This window comes from Ammospiza nelsoni, chromosome 16 (genome assembly GCF_027579445.1).
Source record: "Ammospiza nelsoni isolate bAmmNel1 chromosome 16, bAmmNel1.pri, whole genome shotgun sequence".
Classification (NCBI taxonomy): Eukaryota; Metazoa; Chordata; class Aves; order Passeriformes; family Passerellidae; genus Ammospiza; species Ammospiza nelsoni.
The window spans coordinates 15,834,369-15,853,413 of record NC_080648.1 but is presented as its reverse complement, the minus strand read 5'-3'; the positions used below and the strand labels follow the sequence as shown (position 1 = coordinate 15,853,413).

The 19,045-nt window shown below is 53.5% G+C and overlaps 3 protein-coding genes across 4 annotated transcripts; 2 read left to right on the top strand and 1 right to left on the bottom strand.

Moving 5' to 3' along the window:
• The first annotated feature begins 166 nt into the window (after positions 1–166).
• KIAA1191 (KIAA1191 ortholog) lies at positions 167–7,074 on the top strand. The gene is made up of 7 exons (XM_059483470.1): positions 167–276; positions 360–550; positions 1,810–1,933; positions 3,082–3,206; positions 4,364–4,470; positions 4,787–4,917; positions 5,351–7,074. The coding sequence occupies exons 1-7, from the start codon at positions 249–251 to the stop codon at positions 5,557–5,559; spliced, it is 915 nt and encodes a 304-aa protein (XP_059339453.1). The 5' UTR covers positions 167–248; the 3' UTR covers positions 5,560–7,074.
• Positions 7,075–7,718: 644 nt separating this feature from the next.
• SIMC1 (SUMO interacting motifs containing 1) lies at positions 7,719–15,220 on the bottom strand. Of its 2 annotated transcripts, none has more exons than XM_059483592.1 (10): positions 15,069–15,220; positions 12,993–13,712; positions 12,623–12,843; positions 11,953–12,022; positions 11,424–11,569; positions 10,805–10,960; positions 10,206–10,334; positions 9,144–9,300; positions 8,980–9,064; positions 7,719–8,484 (listed from the first exon to the last, which is right to left on the bottom strand). In XM_059483592.1, the coding sequence occupies exons 1-10, from the start codon at positions 15,168–15,170 to the stop codon at positions 8,264–8,266; spliced, it is 2,007 nt and encodes a 668-aa protein (XP_059339575.1). In that variant the 5' UTR covers positions 15,171–15,220; the 3' UTR covers positions 7,719–8,263. The 2 variants fall into 2 exon arrangements, with proteins under 2 accessions (XP_059339575.1, XP_059339576.1); XM_059483593.1 differs by having other exon boundaries at positions 12,623–12,840.
• Positions 15,221–15,261: 41 nt separating this feature from the next.
• On the top strand, positions 15,262–18,356 carry THOC3 (THO complex subunit 3). The gene is made up of 6 exons (XM_059483575.1): positions 15,262–15,488; positions 15,861–16,017; positions 16,742–16,946; positions 17,272–17,433; positions 17,522–17,622; positions 17,949–18,356. The coding sequence occupies exons 1-6, from the start codon at positions 15,306–15,308 to the stop codon at positions 18,110–18,112; spliced, it is 972 nt and encodes a 323-aa protein (XP_059339558.1). The 5' UTR covers positions 15,262–15,305; the 3' UTR covers positions 18,113–18,356.
• Positions 18,357–19,045: the final 689 nt, after the last annotated feature.

Here is a 19,045-nt window from a genome sequence, read left to right as displayed (position 1 = left end):
ACCCCAGCCCCGCCACCGGGCCGTGGGTGCGCTGTGGCCCCGGTGAACGGGCAAACCCCGCCTTCCCCGCCCGAACTACAGCTCCCAGCGTGCCCCGCGCCAAACCACATCTCGCGAGACCTCGCCCCTATAAAACCGCCCCCCGCAGGGATAAGTAGCCTCCGGCTCAGGAGACTCGCGGCGGTTCCGCTATGGCCGCCCCGGGCCTGTTCCTGCCGCCGCTCACCGAGCCCCGCTGAGCCCCCGCCATGAGCTCTGGGAAGCCCGACGCTCCCGGTAAGGTTCCGCACCCGCTCCCCGCCGGGCTCGGTCGGGCGCGGCGGTGGCGGCGGGCGCTGAGCGCTGCGCTCTCTCCGCAGCGCTGGAGCCGGGCGGCGGGCCCCGCTCGGGCAGGATGTCGTTGCCCCTCGGCGTTCCACGCCGCGCCTTCAGCTACGATGATGCCCTGGAGGACACGGCGCCCATGACGCCGCCGCCCGCCGATCTGTGCGCCAGCGTGCTCTGGAAGCAGCCGGTCATCCCCGAGCGCAAGTACCAGGAGCTCTCGAAGGTACGGGCCCGGCTGGCCCCGGCTGTCCTTGGGTGCCCCGCAGCTCTGGCACCGTGCCCTGGCATCCCCCCGTCCTTGCACCCTCCTGCCCCCGCAGCAGCACCCTCGGGAGGGGCTGGGGGCAGAGCCCGGCGCTGCTGCCTGGCCTTGCAATGCGCACATGGAGTGTGGATGGGACAAACGTGTGCTGAGTGTCTCCTCCGTGTTAGTGGTTAAAAAAATCCCCAGCAGTCAGGTGTAATTAAAGTAGAGCATAAGGCTGGTTTAGGCTGGATGTAAATCCTTCACGATGAGTGTGCTGAGGCACTGGCACAGTTTGTACAGGGGATCTGTGGCTGCCCCATCCCTAGAAGTGTTTAAGGCCAGGTTGGTGGGAGCTCTGAACAAGCTGCTCTAGTGGAAAGTGTCCCCCCACCATGGCAGAGGGTTGGAACTGGATGATATTTAAGATCCCTTCCAACCCAAACAATTCTGGGATTCTGTGCTTTGAGTGCAGGACCAGCCCTTTTAAATGTAGAGGCGGTTTTCTAAGTTTGAAATGAAACTAAATGTTGTTGGATGGAAGAATGTAATTCTGTATCCCTTTGAGCTTTAACCTCTACTTTAAACCTCCTTGGTTTTTAAATCTCTTGTGAGAGACAACCAGAAGTTGTGGTTTGGTGCAAAAAATAAACTTTCCAGTAGGGAGCTCGTGTGTTGGTTGGTTGAAGTCAGTGTTTCACAGGATACTTTGTTTTCTAGCATTTCTTTTCTGTTTCTTTGCTGGGATCTAGTGGTTGATCTATGACCACCAGACACACTGAGCAAGAAACATGTAAGGAATAAGGGGGGAAAACAAGTTGTTCACTCCAGGCTCTGCTCTGTGCCTGCCGTTCTGTGAACAGCTGGTGCTTGAGCTGCCTGGGAAGGTGCTCTTGCTGCTTTTGCCCAGTTGACCTTGAAGTCCAGTTTGCATTTAGGAGAAGAACAGATGTTCTGGTTTCTTGCCTGTTGACTTTGTTGTACTTGGACTAACAGCTTGTTTGCTCTGAGCCTGGTAGGGGCTCAGATGTTGGATGGAAGTCACTTCACTTGTTCGTTGCCCTGAATTCTGAGGTTCTGACCATTCCTGCTGCAGTGTGCACAGCCCAGGGATTGCTCCCATGGATGAAGGCTGGCTGCCAGAGCAGCATGGCCTTGTTCACTTGTGTAGTTAGAGATGTGTCCTTGCCAGGTGCTGAGATCCCCATCTCAAACTGTCCCCTGCTGCTTCCCCACAGGATGAGGAAGGGGAGGCCAACATGAAGCCTGTCATAACTCCTTCATCATCCACTGAAAGTGTGAACAAGGTGCCTGTGGTGAAGGCCAAGGCCACTCACATCATCATGAACTCCCTCATCACAAGTAAGAACTCACCTCTCACTCTCTCATGTGTGGTTTGGGCACTGAGGGGGCTCCAGCTTGGTGATGCCTCAGGGTAATTCCTGGAGAGCTCTTGGCTTCAGACTGGCTCTGCTCTGGTGCCGTGTGAGTTTGTTTTTTTCAGAGGATGTTTCTGGAAGGAAGCAAGGAACTGGGGAAGAGGCCACATGTGGTGCTTGTGTGTTTGCAGGGGTGGGGAAGGAGTGCAGAGTTTGTTGTTTGCTGACAGTCCATGTTGCTGGGGTGCAGAGGCTGCTGCTGCTCTGTTTGATTATTAACTCTTATTAACTATTTCTGAGTGACAGGCAGAGCTCTGCCATTGACCCAGGCAGCGAGGGGAGCTGACACACTGTGCTAATGGAGCACTTCTGGCATTGATGTTGTTAATAGCAGCAGCTGCCTTGCTAACTGCAACACTTCTAAACATGACCCATGATGCTTTAAAATAAAATGGGGTCAGTTATGTTTGCAGAGAAGATGTGCCCTTCTGCAATAAGAGGAATTATTTCTGTGTTAATCTGTCCATGCTGCCTCTTTCAGCAGCTACAAAACACAGGGATTGTTATCTGGTTTAAAGAAGACAGTGGGCTTTTCCACTAACCTTTTTGTGCTCTGATTCCTTTTGACTTTTCTCCTTGTTCCACCAGGGAATGAACATCTTATGCTGGGGTTTGGAGGGAGTGCTTGTGTTTTCCAGAACTGAAGCTGATATCAGTGTATTAGATGCTGGCTCTGTGTCTGGCTGAAATGGCATATTTTACCTGGTCTAAAATCACTGGGAGTCTTTAAAACATGACCTGCAAGGCTCCCTTGAATGCAGTGAGCCACTTAAAGTGTCCAACTTATTGGGTTCTCCTGGATTTTATGGAGCTGTGAGTCGGAGTGGTGCAGTATTGGGGTGAGATGGGATTAATTACAGGTGTTGCATTTGTGATGTGTTTGGTGATTTGGGACAAATCACTGCTTATCTCACTTAGCCCCTGTCTCAAGCATGTCAGAATATCTCACCAGCTACATCTTTCTGCCTCAGCTTGTTGCAGTGTGTGAAGGATGAAAAAGGGTTTACATTCAGTTGCTAGAACTGCTTGTGGTGGCATTCCTGTGTGACTTTGTGCTCTTGTGTGTTCCAGAGCAGACTCAGGAGAGCATCCAGCGCTTTGAGCAGCAGGCAGGGCTGAGGGAAGCTGGCTACACACCCCACAAAGGCCTCACCACTGAGGAGACCAAGTACCACCGGGTGGCTGAGGCAGTCCATGTAAGGCTTGTTTTCCACTGCATTTCTCTGTGTAGGATGGGTCTGGTTTAACATTTACCTGCTGACAGAACTTCTGGAGTGTGTTGCTAAAACTTTCCTTAAGCTGCTTCCTCTGAAGGCTTTTAGCTCTTTGTGTAGTAAAGTTTACCCAGTTGTATTTTAAAATTAACATTAGCTTTGAAACAGCTTTTTTATTCTCAAATCTGTCACATTTCACTGTCATATCAAACTATGACAGTTGTCTTTCCAAGTGGAGACAACCCTACACAATCGAATTTCTTGCTGTACTTTTGAATGGTGCCCTGCAGTTGAATTCTGCAACTATGTGTCCAAAGAGAACTTGTAAAGTGTACATTTCCATTGTGGAAGTTAGCAGATGTGTCTTAGTGAAAACAAAAGTCTTGAATGAAGCTGTTACTGTGGGCTGCTGAGCTCTTAAAAAATTTTGCAGTTGGAGTTTAATGGTCAACCCTTGCAGTGTCCTCGCAGGCGGCCAAAGTCTCAGTGCCTGCGTCCATGAATTGCATTAGTGTGGCTTGAATAGCCACAGGAAACATTACAGGGTGTATTTTGTGTTTGAACTGTAACTGCCCTTCAAATGACTTCTTCAAAGTTCAGTTTGTACTGTCCAGCTTGTAAATAACATGCATGCAGGCAGTTCCTGTTTATTTTGTGCCCAGGTTCATCTCTGTTCCAGGGCAGTGTTTCCATCCTGGTGTACACTAATTGCTTCACAGGGTCTGGTATTCATGATCTTGTACCTTCTGTGAGAACTGGTCTCACCCTCATTAGACAACTGAAAGCTTTGTTGCTCTGATTAGTGCTGGAAACAAATGGATGCTGTGGCATTTAGAGCAGTTACCAGGTAGCTGAAGTGAGCTCTGCTGCATCCACAACCTCCCTATGAGGGCTGGTGTTCCTTTCTGTAGCCTAAAAGAACTTTAAAAATGCTTATATTTGATGTGAAGAGAAACTTAAGGGGGTGTACACAGGTACTGTAATACTGGATACAACTTTAGGTGTGGTGACACTTATTCTTTATCACCTGTGATAAAAACAATTTATCAGTCTGGTTTTGGTAAAAAAAAACTGGGTGTTGTTCCTCATGTCCAATATTTAAGCTGTGTTGCTTCTGTTTCTCTTGCTTCTCCTGACAGAACCTAAAAATGCAGAATGGAGACACAACAAAAGATGACAAACAGAATTCTTCTGCTCAGTCCACTCCAAGCAGCACCCCCCACTCCTCCCCCAGGCACAGAAACAGGTACTCTGCCTCCTTTGGTTTCCTGCAGGCTGCTGGGGTGGGAGCTGCTGCAAATAACCTTCCAATCCTGTGAGAGACTGCACAAGGTGAAATTCAGAGCCTCATGAGGATTTGTGTTAGGTTGATCCAAAAGTTTGAAGCCTCTGGAACTTGAGCGTGCATAGTTTATCCTGGGTGGTAACAAACCTCTTAAGATTTCTTAAATTGCCCCTTTTGACTACATGAAAAGTTCCTGGCATAGTGGGGTCACTTGAATTGTATTTATGTCACTTGTATTTATTCTCACGTTTTAAACTCAATTATTTTTTTTCCATAGGGGCTGGTTTAGTCAGGGATCCTCTACTTCTATCACTGGCTCAGACTTTGCTATGGAAGGTGGTGGGGACAGATCTGAGAGATGGAGCTTTTTTGGACCCAGAGCTGTCCAGAAATCAGTCAGTGATGCAGGTATGTCCTTGAAAATCTGCCTTGCCAAGGAGGGAACTTGCTGGCTCTTTCTGGAGTCCTTTCCTGCTTGCCTTGTTACTCCCCAGGACCACCTTGGGAATGTGTGTTAGTCATAGAATTTCTGTGCCTAAATATAGAGCAGTTGGGTAAAACCTGTGCCAAGGATCTGCAAGTAGAAATAACTTGCAGTGAGCTGCAGTGGGAGGGGCAGGGTGTGAGGGTGACAGCTTTTTACTCTTTCTCTGATATGTGATGCAAACAAGACTGGAAGTGCCCACTCCTGATGTGGAATAGGCTTCAGATCATACAAAGCTGCTGGAATTTGCATAGGCTGTCTGTGGTGCTGAGTGTCAGTGACACTGCTCCCTCCTGGCAGCAGTTGGAAGGGGATTTGACTGGTTTTCCTGTTTTTTACTGTGATTTTTTTCATCAGGAGGATTTACCATTCAGTCCTATAAGGGTGCCCAGAAGCCATCCCCAATGGAGCTGATGCGTGCTCAGGCTACAAGGATGACAGAGGATCCAGGCACCTTCAAGCCACCCAAAATGGACATTCCAGGCACAGATGGGAGGAAACAATCTCCACGTTCCCACAATATCAAACCTCGGGATCTGAACGTGCTCACTCCCACTGGGTTCTAGAGGAAAGCTTCCAGTGTCTTTAGCAGGCTACAGGGTGTCTTAGGCTCTGCTTCCCTGTCCTGTGTGCTGCACTAAAGTAGGAAAGGCTCCTTTTCCAGCTCTTCATCTCAGAAAAAGAAACAGTCCTGATTGTCCTGCTAAAGCCAGTCTTGGAAAAACTCCTGCACTGTCCTAAACCAATGTAAACTGTCCTGTCTGCTGCACTGCACTGGTTTGGGCTGCCAGTGCTTCCCAGTACACCCCACCACAGTGAAACCCTGAGCCTGTTTGTTTTGGACAGGTTTCCATGTGGTGTGTGAGCACCTGGCTTTATGCCTGGAATCTGATTATCTTGTCCTGCTCAGTGCTGAAGGACCCACAGGAGGACTGGTTCTGTCAAGAGATCAAGCAGAAAACAATGTGAACAAGCAAGGACTGAAAACTGGACCATCAACTGCCAGAAGGAAGATGGGGTGTGTGGTAGGTCAGTATAAATGTGGCACTCCCTCACTATCCAGTGTTTTTTGTTCTTGGAGTGTTTTTTAAAGGGAAAAGGGACTAGTGACTATTCTAAGATGCTCTCATTGGAAAGGCAGGGAGCAGAATCTAATGGAGCTTTGAAGTAATGAGGAAGAATTCCTTTTCTTCCAACTCTCCACGTTCCCCTAGGAAGGTGGAAGTAGTCAAAGCTGGTGAGGTTTGAAGCAAGTAATCCTCTCTTTGTTCTGCAAAACAACCCTGTCCTGTGTCCTAGACAGCAGATTTGCACGTGTTCTGGCACTCTGGATGCTGCTTGATTTGTTTTTGTTGGTTTGTTTTTTCCCCTGGAATTGTATAGAATGTATTAGACACTGGGAACACTTCTCAGACAGGGTATTTTGTTTTATCAGCATTAAGTGTGTTCTGCAGGGCTGGGGAAGGACTGAGGGCAGACCAAGGCTGAACATATCTCCCTGCTAAGGTCCAGCTGGATGTGATCCCTGACCTAGTCTGAACCAGTTCCTGGGAACAGCTAACACCAGCCTTCAGGGAAAGTGGAAGGAACTCCTGCCTACCATCTAATCCCTTAAGCATGATAGGCAGCATTGCTCTGGAATCGTCACCTGTGCTGTGGCAAATGGATCTGCTCTTGATCTCAGCATAGTGTTGCAGAGTCCCTCAGCCAGCAGCAGCCTTGCATCTGGAAGTGGAAGCTTCTCTGTTGCCAGGACATTCTACAGAAGTTACTTAACAGGTGGTAACTGTTGAGCTCTGGAGATTCTCACTTAAACCAAACACTCTCCCTGAGGTTGCCTTGGCTGGCTGCTGGCCCCTCTGAGCAGCACATTTTGTAGCACTGCTTTCTCTCGAGCTTCAGCAGCACTGCCAGTGATGTGTTGTGTGAAAGTTTCCCACCAAACCAGCAGTTCTGTCACCACTCATTTGCACCTTGGCAATCAGGCTCTCATTTGACATTAATTTATTTGTTGACTGTATTCATGTCTCCTAATGTGTGTGTATGTTTGTTACAGGACAATAAAATCCTTGTGGAATGGAGGTTCACAGTGTGTGTTGGTGCTGGCAGAGCATCTGTGGGAGAAATCTGGGGCTGTCCAGTGAGTGTGGGGTCAAGGTTCTGGTGGATAAGGCTCTGGCAGCACTTCTCTAGGGTGAAATACTTGCCCATACACTCCCCTTTCACAGGGAGATTTGGTTTACAGCCAGGCTCAGTTTTGTCTTAGGGCTTGTGCAGGTGAAACTAAACATGACATCTTGGTGTTTTCTTGAGCAATCCAAATTCATGTTCCTGAGATTTTGTCTCTTGTTGCTTGAGTGCTGTTTCCACCTGTACTGTGGAGGTGGGCACAGGTGTGGGAACTAGGCTGGTGTTTCCCTAGAGATGTCCAGTTCCCCTTTGGTGCTGTTGTAGTGTTGCCCTTTAAAGTGCTGCTGATGGAGGATGATTGACCTGGGCTGGGGAAGTCTCAGCTCTGAATGCTGGTGCTCCCTGTGCTCCTGGAGTGTAGCTGAGCTCCAAGTCATGGAACAGACTCAGGTACTGAGGTACAGCTGCTGCTGTGGTTCTGATTACACAAGTGAATCTCATGGATTTGGAAGGCTGGGGTTTAAAGCATGGCCTTGTGGTGTGATCTGACAGAGCTCTGGACTTTGGGCAGAGCTGGCACCAAGACTAAAGACTCTTAGCAAATATGAAAAGAATTTATTTTTTTAAATTTACAAAGTGCTTTGTAAAATTGCATGAGGTAAACTTGAACGGAAATTCTGAAATAATGTAAACCAAACATCTTTCAAAAGAACTGTATAAACCAACCTCCCTGATACTGAGATTGCAGTATGAGATGGGGGAGTTTATATTGAGAACATGAAGTTTTGCCCCCTTGCTGCAGTGGTTGTCTCCATCAGGCAGCAGTGACTGTGAAGAACAACTGCAGCTTGAACAATTTCTCCTGGATTTGTAGGGGCAAATACTTTCAGTGCTGGCATTAAAACAAAATGTCTTAGCACACATGAAAAAAACTCACTTTTTTAAAGTGTACAAAGTGCTTTGCAAAACTGCACAACAAGGCAAACTTGAATGGACATTTGGAGACAATATAAACCAAAAGTCTTTCAAAAGAACTGTATAAACCAACCTCATGATGCTGAGGTTGCAGTATGAGATGTGGGGGTTTATATGTGGGGGAGAACATGAAGTTTTGTCCCCTTGCTGCAGTGGTTGTCTCCATCAGGCAGCAGTGACAATGAAGAACAACTCCTGCAGCATGAACAATTTCTCCTGAATTTGTGGGGGAAAAGGCTCCCCCAGGGTCTTCTGCATTCTGCTGATGAAGTCATTCATCTTCAGCTGAATGTCCAGCTGGCTGATGTCATCACTGTCCTGGAGCCTGGCCTTGGCTCTCTGAGCAATCAGTTTCATCCGGTCGCTGACAGAGGTCCGCAGGTGCTCTGGGGAAACAGGAAATGCTGCTGGGGAGAGGCAGCACCCAAAGGGCTGCCTGAGCTGCTGGGATGGACCCAGTGTGCCACAGGCAGTGCTGGAAATGGGATTGATCCTCTTGTTATCCTCCATGGTTCTGCACAAGACTTTGGGAAGAAGGAACTGGCCCCTCCTGGAGCTCATCTGGCATGTAGAGAGAGAGAGCCCAGGGAATGGGGAAGGGACAAGGCTTGTATAATCCTTGTCTCTGAGTGAATGGCAAAATGGGCAGCTGCAAAGGAGTCTCCAAAGAGCCCAACAACAGTCATTATTCTAGGAGTTCAGGGGGAGTGAGACTTTACATATATGATGGTGGATTCTTCTGCAAAGTCTCACTCTCCCTGAGAGGCACACTGTCTTTCTAAGATTCACTGACCAGTAGTGGTGAGAGGAGGAAGAGGAATTTGGCTGTTCTGCTGCAGCCTCTTGATGAGACTGTTAGGGCCAGAACAAGCACTGCTTACCCAGTTTTACACTGTGGTAACTCAGCAGCAGCAAACTCAAGTACTGCAGCATCTCATCCCACCTTTGCCACGTTGCTGTTTCATCCTAGGACAGAAGACAGTATTTGGTTGTTAGAAGTTTTCTCAGAGGGAAAAGAAGTCAAAGGAGAGGTTGGACTGGATACCTGGAATTGTGGCAGCACAGAGGAGTGGCTCAGGAAATACAGGACCTTGTCCAGAGACATGGATGCGGTTGTGGGCACGTCACAGCTATGCTGGAATAGCAGCTCCAGCAGTCTGCAGCGCAGGAGCTGGCTCTCCATGGTGTTCAGTAAAGCTTCCCTGGAACACAAAAGGAATTTACTTTGGTTGAGACAGCACAGCCTGACCAGAGACAACTGTTCCAGCTCGCTCCTGCTGACCTAGTGCAGATGTGGGGTGACTGCAGGGGCTACCCAGCCATGGCCTGGAAGGAAGACCACCAGATGTGGTGAGAGACCTTTGTTGGCCATGTTTTCCTCCTCAGGTGTGACCTGCAGCAGCTGGAAGTGAGCACAGTCTCTAAAGCAAACTGAGCTGCTTCACTGCACCCTGCCCAGCAGCCTGTGTGGCTGTGGCTCATTCCTGCTGATCTGCAGGGAGCCCAGCCAAGCAAGGGTGACCTGGGGTCAGGGGTGGAAGGCTTGATATCTGTCCTGGGCAAAGTGACACCTTGGTTAGAGTCACTTTGGCTTGGTTTGTACTTGGTGTGTGCACAGAGTTCTGCTGAAAGGATGTCAAGGGCTGCTTGCTGGGCATTGAAAGATGGGTTTGAAATGCTTGGGGGCTAGTGGTCTTCACTCCCTTGTGCTTTGGCTTCACATTTGAATTTCTTAAAGAAGCAAACAAAAGATGTCAAGGCAAAGCTGTAGGAACTGCATCATATTTCTGACTACCTGCTTGCCCATGGGAATAGTGATGTCTTTGCCAGTGCTTGGCTGTGCTGCACAGTACTGCTTTTCAGATCCTCCTTACAGTTTTAAGGTCACAACTTTACCAAGTGGGAGAATCACACCACCTGGGTGTGTTTCCATCAACACATCATTGCTCAGCTGGTGATGCTGCAGCTCCATGGGAGACACAGCCACGCTGCTGCTGCCTGGCCTTTCTATACCCTCTAGAACTTTGTGCATCCAGACTTGGATGTGAATTTGGAATAAGATAATTGATCACACAGGCAAATGCTGCCCTGCACATGCTTGTCTCACCTTTGGCTCCTCAGGGGGATATTCAGTATGAAGGGGAAGATGTCGTCTGCAATCTTGCGGGAGCTGCAGGTGGGAGATCTGTCCACCTCCACTGCCATGGCCAACATCCTCTGGAGCAGGAGCATTGTCCTGGGTGAGAGGGGACAGTCAGCACAGGGGGCTCTGCCCCTCAGCTTGCCAAGCAAAGCCTTGGGAATGGCCCCTGCTTCAGCCTCGTGTGGTGAGGGGTATGGCAATGCAGTGGGCCAGGTTTGGTGTCTCCTGGTGGCTTCTGAATCTGATGCTTTTGCAAGCAAAGCTCATCCCCAGATTGACCCTTGGAAGTCTTGGTGGCTCTCCTGAGTGTGGGAGCAGCATGGGGCTGCCTGAGCTGTGGGCCACAAGCTCCAGCCTTACACTGCATGCAAGAGGATGACACTGAGCTACTTTTCTATCAGGTGAGTCTTTTGCTCACCAAGTCTTTAACCCAAAGAAGAACCAGCAAAACTGGTCACAGGTACAGCCTGGCTTCCCTGAACTGACAGTGAGAGTGACTCTGGCTTCTGCCTGCCTTGGGTCCATGATAATGCCAGCAGGGAGTTTGGAATTCTGGAACTTACTTTTGGGCAAAGAAAGCAGTCTGGGCCTGTTCTGTCTGAGTGCTGGCCAGCCTTGGTGAAGATGAGCTGTGTTCAGCCCTGGCTTCTTGCAGCTGTTCCCGGGGCTGAGAGAACCCAACTCCTGTAACTGCTGCCACCAACCAATTGACCACTTCCCTGGAACAAAAACAAGAATTTTATTGGGGATGTGCCTCGTTTTGCTGTGTTCTGACCTCTAGATCCACTTAGAACTGGAGGAAAGGCCCTGACTATGAAGACTATGTTCCACCCAATTGGACAGGTTAGGAAGTAGCTCTGTTGAACAGCTCAACAAAAGAGCTCTCTTGATTTGTACACTTGCCTACAGACTGCCTCCTTCTCAGTCCTGTCCTGAGCAGTGCAAATCTGACCTCATCCCTGGAAAAAGCCCACTCTGTTGTGACTGGAAAGGCCTTGCATCATCTGTGGTGGTTTGCTTTTGTAAATATTTTCCTAGTCCCTATAGCTGGCCCTACGCTTCCTTTGTCTCCCAAGTCTGCTTCTTGGAAAGTCTGAAACTCTGGCTGGAGTCTTGACAAATGTTCCCTAAGGCCCTGCCTCTGAGCTTCTGGTTAGACAACAAGGAGGAGGTGTCCCTTACTTGACATTGTTGAAGCATAAGTCACATGAAAGCACTTTCTTGGCAATTGACTTCTGCAGCTGGTATGACTTCAGATTGTGCTGGAAGTCATCCTCCAGGGTCTGTACCACGTACTGCAGGAAGAGGAGCCAGCCAGGGGGTTTCTCCTGGGGGCAGAGGGAGAGCATGTGAGTCTGGTGGGACCACAGGCCCAGGGACACCAGGGAAGCTGGCTGGCTTGGGAATGTACTGATATACATACTGAGGAGTAGCTGTAGGAGGAGCTGCCTGAGGGGCATTGCTGGGCATTGCACTGGTGCTGTGACCCAGAGTTTATCTGCACCTTCTTCAGTGGGACAAACTGCCTGAAACTGTGCTAAGTAAGGGAGCACTGTGGATGAATGTGGAATTCCCAGCTGGCACTCACTGTTGGACTGGCCAGCTCTGCAGCAGAGCACAGCCACAGGAAGCATTTAGGAACACTCACCCTCCCTTAGGCAGTATGTGCTCGATGATCCCTGCCCCCTGTGACACACAAGGTGCCAAGTACCTGCTGCTCCATGATGAATTTCACCAGTGTCCAGTCCCATCCCACCGTGGTGATGTTGGCTGGATGGAGCCTGCAAGGACAGCCATGTCCATTTGTGCTGAACTGCCTGACCCTCTGCTTGGAGGCATGGCAGCCTCTTAGCCCTTCCCCAGCCACTCCCAGTCCCACCTGCTCAGGTGCCTTCCCTGCCTTCCCCTCTCCATCTTTGCCCTCACCCTTTCTCCTGCCCATAACACATTAATTTTTTGGAAGTACCAGACAGGGGTTATACTCCAGGGAGATGCCCAGGACTCCTATGTCTGTGGCCTCATAAAACATTGTACCTCTCTGTGGGAAGCCTGAGCAAACTGAGGGAGCTGCTCCAGCCACTGCTGGTGCTGCTGCAGCCCAGGAAAGGCACCTCTGCCATGTCACAGCAGTGAAAAATGAGACCTGTGCTTCAGGGCAAAGCAAACACACTCTTCTGTCCCCAGGGGCTCCCTTGTGTCACAAGCTGTCCCTTAGCCACCCTCAGAGAGCCCAGGGTGTGCCTGAGTTGGCAGGAGGATTATCCTGGGTTATAAGGGGAAATCACTCTCTGTTCTGTGGGTGAGCCCCACAGAAAATAACCCTTAGGCTGGGCAGACCCCTGGGAACAACCAGCCAGCCCTGGGACAAGGGGAACACATACATTTGGATCTTCATCAGCACTGCGTAGATGTCATTGAGGACCTCCCCTTCATGGGTGTCCAACAGCATCTGTTTGATGAGGTGGCAGATGATATCTTTGGGGGGACGGTGCTGGCAGGAGACAAACTCGTTCAGGAAACACAAGGTGCCCTCCAGGATGTTCTCCTCCATGGTGGTGTGCACCATGCTCAGCTTCCCCCTGGGGATGAGCCCAGGTTTCTGCTGTGTGCAAGGCAAGACAATGGGTGAAAGCTCCCCAGACACAGAGAAACCCAGCTGTGATGTGGGGCCCACTGTGAAGGGATCTGCAATAACCAGAGCCCCCAACTGCCTGGCAAAGGGGAGCAGGGGCTGCTCCAAACCCTGTTTACCTTCTGTGTGTCCCTGTTGGGTGTGATGCCTTGGAGGAAGAGGTGCTGGACTCCACTTCTGCGGAAGTTGTGCAGTTTATCCAGCAAGGCCTTGCTGTCGGCATCAGTCCTGGCTGGGGTGGCTTGCTGGATTGGCTGGTGTGCTGGGAAGTCACTTGCTTCTGGCAAAGACCTTTGGGGCTTTCCTGGTGTTACAGGAATGGTTGGGGCAGGACTCAGCCTTGGGGGGAGGTTCCTTTCCAGGCAGGGCTGGGGAGGATCCTCCTCTGGGCCATCAGCTCCCATGCTGCTGTTGCTGTCCAGGCTGGGGGGAGATGGGGACTGGCAGTCTGAGTCTGACTCTGAGTCCAAGCTGCTGTTAAAGGCAGTAGTGCTGTAATCCTGCTCCAGGCTCCAGCTGTGGTGCCTAGAGACAGGAGAAAGGCAGCTGCAGTTCTCCCTGGTTTCTGCTGTGACCATGGTGGAGCTGAGCTTCTCAGAAGTGCTGTGTGATGCTGGTGCAGGGCTTGGCTCTGGCACTGCCTGTGTTTCTTTTTCTGCAGTGGGGCAGAGTTGGGCATGGGACGTGTGTGCTGCTGGGGCAGCATTTCTGGAGTTCTGAGCAGCACCAAGGGTGGAATGGAGAAGGCTGCACATGTCCTCAGTCAGGTCGATGATGGCGAGGCTGCTCGACGCTGTTGGGTCTGAGTTTGCATCCTCACAGGTCAGGTCAATGATCTCCTGTGGGGACAGAGCAGCAGTGTCAATGTCCTGTCCTGCCAGGAGCCCTTGCTATGGTGGCACTGTAGTCCCAGTCTAAGAGGGAAAAGGGCACTAGCCTAGAAAAGGGGCAAAGACCCTTCTGCTTGTCCAAGGGGGACTGTGGCCCTGAGCTCTGGGATCAGCCTCCCCTGGCAGCACAGCTGAGCCTGAGCCAACCCAGGCTCTTCCCCACTCCCCTCAGGGCTCATGTCCTCGTGCCTTGGCTCAGAGCAGACCTGGCTGCCTGCTCAGCTCCTTCCCACGACAGGGAAATGCCAGTCCTGCTGCCATGTCCAGGGAGGGCAACGGAAGCACAGGGAGCTCTCCTGTATCCAGGTGCTGGCAGGAACAGCACAGGATCCAAACCCTGCCACCTCTTCTGCATCACATCGCCTGCTCTGGAGGACAGGAGTGGCAGGAAACAAAGCTGCCTTTTGATCTGTGGCACCAATCGGAGCTACAGCAACCCTGACACTTTGGGGACTCCCATCTGGGCCTCGCTGGGCAATGCAGGCTCCGAGGGGCAGCAAGGGAGGCAGCTGTGCCTGCACCAGCAGCAGACCACACACTGCACTTCCCAAACAGGCCCAGGAGGGGTCACAGCCTCTTTACTCTTGGGGAAAAAAAAATCTCCCTCAGCACCTCAAAGCAGAGAATTTAAATTCACTTTCCTCCCCCGGCTCAAACCTGCTGCCTCCCCAAGCAGAGGGCAAAGCCCAGCGGGCTGCGGGACGCAAGAGGAGCTGCGGAGGTAGGGAGGGAGGGAGGTACAGGGCTCCAACCGCCTCAGGACCCGGGACAGCGGTGCAGGACCGGGGACCGTTTCCCCGTCCGGGCCCGAGCCTCGTGCCGGAACCGCCGCCGCACGGCCCCACCGGCCCCGCAGCCGCCGGCGGAGCGGGACAGGGCCGAGGAGCGGCACGGGGAGCAGGGGCGGCAGCCGCCCCACCGCATCCCGACCCCGCCGGGGGCTGAGCCCTGCAGGGCCGGACCCTTCTCGGGGTGCAGCGAGGGCACCGCGACACGCTATGGCAGGCACCGGGCTCTTTCTGAGGGTATATGGCCAAGGAGGCCGGGGCCCCTGCGGGGAGCGCGCTTGTGGAACGGGGCTCTGCTGGCGGGAGGCACCGCGGCGACCCGAGCCCGGCTGGGAAGAGGGTGGGAGCTCCCTGAGGAGGCGGCTGGGACGGGACGGGACCGGGGAACACACGGCCACCCCCTCCACTGCCCCCGAGGCTGCTCGTCCGTGCGCGCCCGCCGTCCCTGCCCGCCATGGCAGCGCCGCCATCTTGTGTGGGGCGGGGGCGCCGTGCCCGGAGGGAGCCGCGGACTCACGGCGGGGCCGGGCAGCGAGTGCCGGGAGCGGCAGGGCTGGAGCGGCGGCGAGCGGGCGCCCTCTGAGTCGGAATCGCTGACGAGGACCACGCTGTTGTCCATCGCGGCGGCGGGCGCCGGCTCCGCTCCGCCGGAGGGGCCGCGCCGGGCGCGGGGGGGGCGGCGGAAGTGGCGTCAGGCGCGGTGCCGGGGCGGGGCGCGCGCGGCGGCGGCGGTGCCGGTGGCGGCGGCCCCGCCATGGCGGTGTCGCCCTACGTGCAGGCCATGCAGGAGCTGTTCCGCGCCAACACGCGCAGCCGCGAGTTCCCGGCGCACGGCGCCAAGGTGCACTCGGTGGCCTGGAGCTGCTGCGGCCGCCGCCTCGCCTCCGGCTCCTTCGACAAGACCGCCAGCGTGTTCCTGCTCGAGAAGGACCGGCTGGTGAGAGATCCGCCGGCACGGGGCGGGCGGGGGCGGTGCGGGTCGGCACCGGGAGCCTTTGGGCAGCCCGGGCGCGGCTGCTTGGGCTGGGGTCCGGGAGCGGGAGAGTGTCCCGGTGGTCGGTGCCGGGGCTGGGTGGGTACCCGGTGTGCACCGGAACAGGAGCAGCGCCGGGGCAGCGCAGGCCGGGGCTGCGGGCCGGGAATGGAGCTGGCGGTGCCCGGCGGGGTTCTCCATCCTGGCCGGCCGTGGGCGGGAGCGTGGCTGGGGCTCCTCCTGATGTGTCCCAGCGGGGATGCAGCGTGCTGGGATGTGGGCAGGGGCTGGAGCCGGGCTGGGCACAGCCTCACGTCGCCTGCCCTCTCCCTCCAGGTGAAGGAGAACAACTACCGCGGCCACGGGGACAGCGTGGATCAGCTCTGCTGGCACCCCAGCAACCCGGACCTGTTTGTCACAGCGTCAGGGGACAAAACCATCCGCATCTGGGACGTCCGCACCACCAAGTGCATCGCCACTGTCAACACCAAAGGTGAGTCCTGCCTTCCCAAGTGGGTCCTGGCAGGAGCTCAGCTGTGTGGGACCCATCTGCAGTGGCACAGAGCTTCTTTGCACCTTTCCTGTGGTTATTTCTGACTGGGACATCTTTGCTCACTGCTTTATATTTGTGTTGCACTCATCATGTGAGAGCTGATTTCCTGTAGGGTCAGGACTGGTAGAACTGCTGAAATATGCTGCTGGCTGTTAAAATGTTCTTTGTACTTGTCTCTGAAGTCAGTGGGCTGTGAGGCTGGACACTGGGGAAGAGCATGTTTATAGAGAACCGTGGTGGAAATAAAAGTTTGTGTGGACTCAGAAAACAGTTTGAATTCATATGATGTTTAACCCAAATACCATCTATGGTCTGTCCAGTTTTGAGTTGTTGGGGCTGGGAATGGCACAGTAAAGTCGTATAACAGCAACCTGCCATGTTCTTACCTTTATTCAAAGGTATTTTTGGCTTCTGCATCTTCTGGATCTCAGAGATGACTGGATTCAGAGGATCTTTGGCGTGACCTTGTTTGGTGATTGCTGTGGCCCCATCTTGGCTGAAATGGGCTGTGGCATATTGTCTTCAAGCTGTACTTGTCACAAGTTTGGTTTTGCTGGATAGCTGCTGTGCAGGGTTTGTGTGTTAGACTGAAGAACTGGCAGTCTTTCCCATTTGTGAGTGGTTTGGAGTGGAAGTGGGACCTGCTGCCTTTCTGTCCTTTCAGGTGAGAACATCAACATCTGCTGGAGCCCTGACGGGCAGACCATTGCCGTGGGGAACAAGGATGATGTGGTCACCTTCATTGATGCTAAGACACATCGCTCCAAAGCTGAGGAGCAGTTCAAGTTTGAGGTGAACGAGATCTCGTGGAACAACGATAACAACATGTTCTTCCTCACCAATGGCAATGGCTGCATCAACATCCTCAGGCAGGTGCCCCTGGCTGCTGGCGGGCTGGGCTGGCTGCAGTCATTTGCAAGTGCCTTTGCTGTTTTGGGAAAGCTGAGCCCCACATCCCAGCAATCCCCTGCCCTCTGGTGGGAATGAGCTTGCCTGGAGCTCAGGTTGCCACAGCTGTGGGCTGGGCTCAGCTCCCCAGAATGGTCCCTGGTGCTTTGCCTCCTTCACTGGACACTCAGTGAGTCCTGCCTCGGCAGGGTTTGCTCCAGTCCTGGTGTGCCTCATGCCTGCCCTGGTGTAGGGAATCCCTGCGCTTCTCTCACTGCTCCCTGCCCTCTCCCTTCTCCTCCACAGCTACCCAGAGCTGAAACCCATCCAGTCCATCAACGCCCATCCTTCCAACTGCATCTGCATCAAGTTTGATCCCATGGGGAAGTACTTTGCCACGGGCAGTGCTGATGCACTGGTCAGCCTCTGGGACGTGGATGAGCTGGTGTGTGTGAGGTGCTTCTCCAGGTAGGTAGAGCTGTCCCAGAATTGTTTTCCCCCTCTCTGGGGACTGTGGTGGCAGTGCCTCACTGTCTGCTCCCCTGGGTTGCTGCAGGCTCGACTGGCCTGTGCGGACGTTGAGCTTCAGCCATGATGGGAAGATGCTGGCCTCAGCATCAGAAGATCACTTCATTGACATTGCTGAAGTGGAGACAGGTAATGGTTTTATTTTGGGGAACAGTAAGAAGGGAATTGGATGGAGAAGTGCTGGTGGAGCTGGGAGCACACAGGGAGAATCTGTCTGCTAAGGAAGAGCTTTCCTGTGCAGAGAATGCCATGAGGGGGAGCCTGTGCCTAAGAAGTCTGTGGCAGGCCTGCCTGTCATGTCTGTACCTTGTCACTGGGTGTCTAAAAGGCGCTGGAGCAGCGTTTGTGCTGCCTCTCCCCTTCGCTGAGGGAAGCAGCAGGTGCTTGGCTCGGGGAGGTGAGCAGCAGAGGGGGCTGGAGGCTCTCCAGGCTGACGTGGCTCCTTTTCCATGCAGGAGAGAAGCTCTGGGAGGTGCAGTGTGAGTCCCCCACCTTCACAGTGGCCTGGCACCCCAAGAGGCCTCTGCTGGCCTTCGCCTGTGACGACAAAGATGGCAAATATGACAGCAGCAGGGAGGCTGGCACTGTCAAGCTCTTCGGGCTCCCCAATGACTCCTGATGAAGCTGCTGCCCCCAGGGAGGCAACACCTGCCTGCCCTCGAGGGTGGGAGCTTGGCACAGGTGGGCCAAGGAGCTGGCTCATCTCCTTGCCAGCCTGGCAGGGCTGTGACCTGGGGCTCAGCTTGGTGTGTCCTCTTCTTGGGAGCTTCATAAACAGGCAGCTGTGTGCTGGGGAGAATGGGGGGATTCTGGCAGGGCTCCCCCTCTGCTGCCTCCTCTCTGGGGCGTGGGGGGCTCGTTCCAAAGGCAAGTGGCCAAAGAAAATCAGTCACTGAAGGCGGCTGCTGAGGAGCCTCCCATGGGAGCTGCTCTGCTGTGACCAGGCTCCCCAGCAGTGATGAGATACGTGACTGTCCCCTTGTCCCCAAAAGCCTGGTGGCAAGGGCAGCTCTGGGAACACAGCCTGCCTCTCCCTCTCCCAGACATCCCATGTCCCTTCCCTGTGCTGGGGCAGTGAGGGGAGGGTGGGTGGGGGGATTTGAACTGGTAGATGTTTTCCCAGCTGGGGCTTTTTTAAAATATTTGTGATGTCTTTTTCTAATTTTGATAAATCCTCTTCCTTAACGAAGGTGCCTGTGGCTGTTTGAAGGGAAAAAAGGGGGGTGCTGAGCTGCTCTCCCTTCCCCTGCCTCCTTCCCTTGGCCATAGCAGGGCCCTGGCAAGGGGTCTGTCGGGCGTTGTCGCTCTTGTCCCCGCTCCTGTCCCCGCTCTCGGTGTCCCCTGTCCTGCCATGTCACCACACCAGGGGGCGCTGCGTCCCCGCGGTGGGGACAGGTGACAGCGGGGACACTGCTCGGATCGGGACATGGAGGACGCTGCGGGTTCCGTGCCACGCTGCCATCCCCGGGCACAGCCCTTCCCCTGCCCCGTGCCCAGCGAGGGCTCTGGGGATTTCTGCCTGCCTGCACCGTGCCGGGTCACAGGGCACAGC